The sequence below is a fragment of the Acanthisitta chloris genome, unplaced genomic scaffold (genome assembly GCF_000695815.1).
Source record: "Acanthisitta chloris isolate BGI_N310 unplaced genomic scaffold, ASM69581v1 scaffold14575, whole genome shotgun sequence".
In the NCBI taxonomy this organism is placed as follows: domain Eukaryota; kingdom Metazoa; phylum Chordata; class Aves; order Passeriformes; family Acanthisittidae; genus Acanthisitta; species Acanthisitta chloris.
Genome location: NW_008672197.1, coordinates 9660 through 11909, shown reverse-complemented (window position 1 = coordinate 11909; position 2250 = coordinate 9660). Strand labels below are relative to the sequence as shown.

Here is a 2250-nt window from a genome sequence, read left to right as displayed (position 1 = left end):
AATTATTTCCTGCTACAATGAATAACAAGCAATAATCTAGATTTTAGTACTCTGGTTCTGTTCAAACATAAATCCTGCCCTAACAAACATTCACATCTTATTTTTTAAAACCTGTCTTTGTATTTTCAGTCATATTTTCTGAATGAGGAATGATCAGCACAGTCTGAGATACGGTTTCACTTTCTAAAACACATTTGTCACCAGACAGAACACATGGTTGCACAGATTAACACCATGCTGTGTTCTATCTACTTCCCCATGCTCTCTAAAAAGCTTAAGTAATAAACAGAATGCACTACATTCACTCGACAAATTTATGTCTTAATGAACAAAGAAACTCCACAACAAAACAAAACAAACAACACCTCCCAAAAAAATCCTTCTCCAAACATTCAAGCATTCAAATACTGTGCAAAGACACACTAGAGAAATAACTATGTAAACCAACTGCAAGATTATTGCATTGAGTGTATATAGGTATATAAACATTTGATATATACACAATACTTTGATTTCCACATCTTCAGGTCTTAGTTTTCTCTTATTATTGCAACTGACTCCTACTTCAGGCTCTTAACACAACAAACACTTTTTTCCCCCTTCATAATATTTTTTAAGTTCTCAAGTGCAATTAAGTATTAGCAGGTATTTCTACATTCTGAACACAGACAGAACTATTACCACAATGAGTTAACAAAGCTATAACAGCTAAAATTCTTAACACAATTCAACAGCTAAAAAAAAAAGTATCAACTCAGCAGCATGTGATTGATCAGACTGAGCAACCTTTCAGTACATTTAGAAACAATTAACTTGAACTTTTACATTCAAAATTTTAGATTTGTTGCAATTCTACTCTAACCTCTGAACGTAATTTTTCCATCAATAGTTTATGTTGCTGTGTTCACATTACTTCAAGCAAGTCTATTGGTAGTATTATCTTCTACAAAAACACAAAAACTGCTTCGAAGCACTTCTAAAAAAAAGCCTATTGTACATGATGGAAGCTAACTAATAAAACAATACCTCAGGAATTTAGTTTTACCTGAAGGAACAGCTGCATTGTTCTGGTGGTTCTCACCAGGTGACACGAACAGGTCTTCCTCTCCTTCAGTAGATGAACTGGAAGAAGACTCACTGCTGAGGTCGTTGTCACTGGAGCTGCTGGAGCTGGGCAGCAAGGCATACTTCCTCCGGGCCAGCACCTCCCGCTTCTTCCTCTGCATTAAAATTCGCTCCTTTTGGTTCTGTGTCCTCTGTGACGAACTTGTTTTCACAAATCTCTTCCTATATGGAAGTCTTCTTAAAGAACTGCTGTGAAAACAGGGCCTTTTCATTAACAACCCAGGTACAGAGTCTGTCTCAGTCCGAGGCCACTTCTGTGACCTTGCACTATGAGTTCTAGTTGCAGTATTCAACACTGCCTGAGGGTGTCTGACAGGAGCAGCTTTTTCTTCATCAGATGTTACTGTGTCAGAGTCTCCAAAATGTAAGCTAGATGAAGGCGAAGAGATACAGTCACTGAAAGAAGAATCATTGTCTTCACTCCGTGTTTCTAGATGCTGTCTCAATCCCAAGATTCCTTGGTTTTCCTTCTCAGGACAATTCTGAGCGTATGAAGGACCAGCCTGTTGGCTCTTGCGCTTTTTTCGCACCACAATACCTTTTTCTTGGTCTGTATGGTTCCCATTCATGTCCTTTTGCTTTTGAGAATCACCACATAAGTGAGAGAACTCATTCCCTACTTTACTGGCTATCATCTCAACTTCTGTAGTGAAGCTTTTGGCTGCCCCAATAGGCTCAGGGTTCAAGAGGATCCCCTTCAGACTCTCCTGTCTCTTTGGTGCATCAGAAGGAACTTCACTCTTCATATCCGCTTTTAGAGTATAAACTATATTACATTCAGGAGTCCATTTAGACATGGAAAGGTTTAAGAAAGGCCTAGGGGGGGAAAAAAAAAGATAAGCATCAAGAAAAAGAAGCATTAGACTTTTCAAAAGCAAGACTGAAATAAGAGAAAACCCATTTACTGCTAAGACTAACCCCTCACCACTTCACTCAGTGGGAACAACAGAGCAGCAATAACTGAAATACAGCTGTTTCACAATACCAAGAATATTGCTTGATGATGTAATTTTTAATGAACACAGAACACTTTTAACTTGAAGTTCTTATAGTCAGTGAAAACACTGTCACTTTGACAGAGCAAATATCGATGGATGCCACCTGCAAAACATACGATGTCTGCTT

The 2250-nt window shown here is 38.2% G+C and overlaps 1 protein-coding gene across 1 annotated transcript; it reads right to left on the bottom strand.

Moving 5' to 3' along the window:
• Nucleotides 1-1045: 1045 nt before the first annotated feature.
• Nucleotides 1046-1937, bottom strand: LOC103801990 (E3 ubiquitin-protein ligase Arkadia-like; the record flags this gene model as incomplete). The annotated part of the gene is made up of 1 exon (XM_009074428.1): nucleotides 1046-1937. A coding segment is annotated over exon 1 (877 nt), but the record flags the coding sequence as incomplete, so codon positions are not given.
• Between the last annotated feature and the right edge of the window lie 313 nt (nucleotides 1938-2250).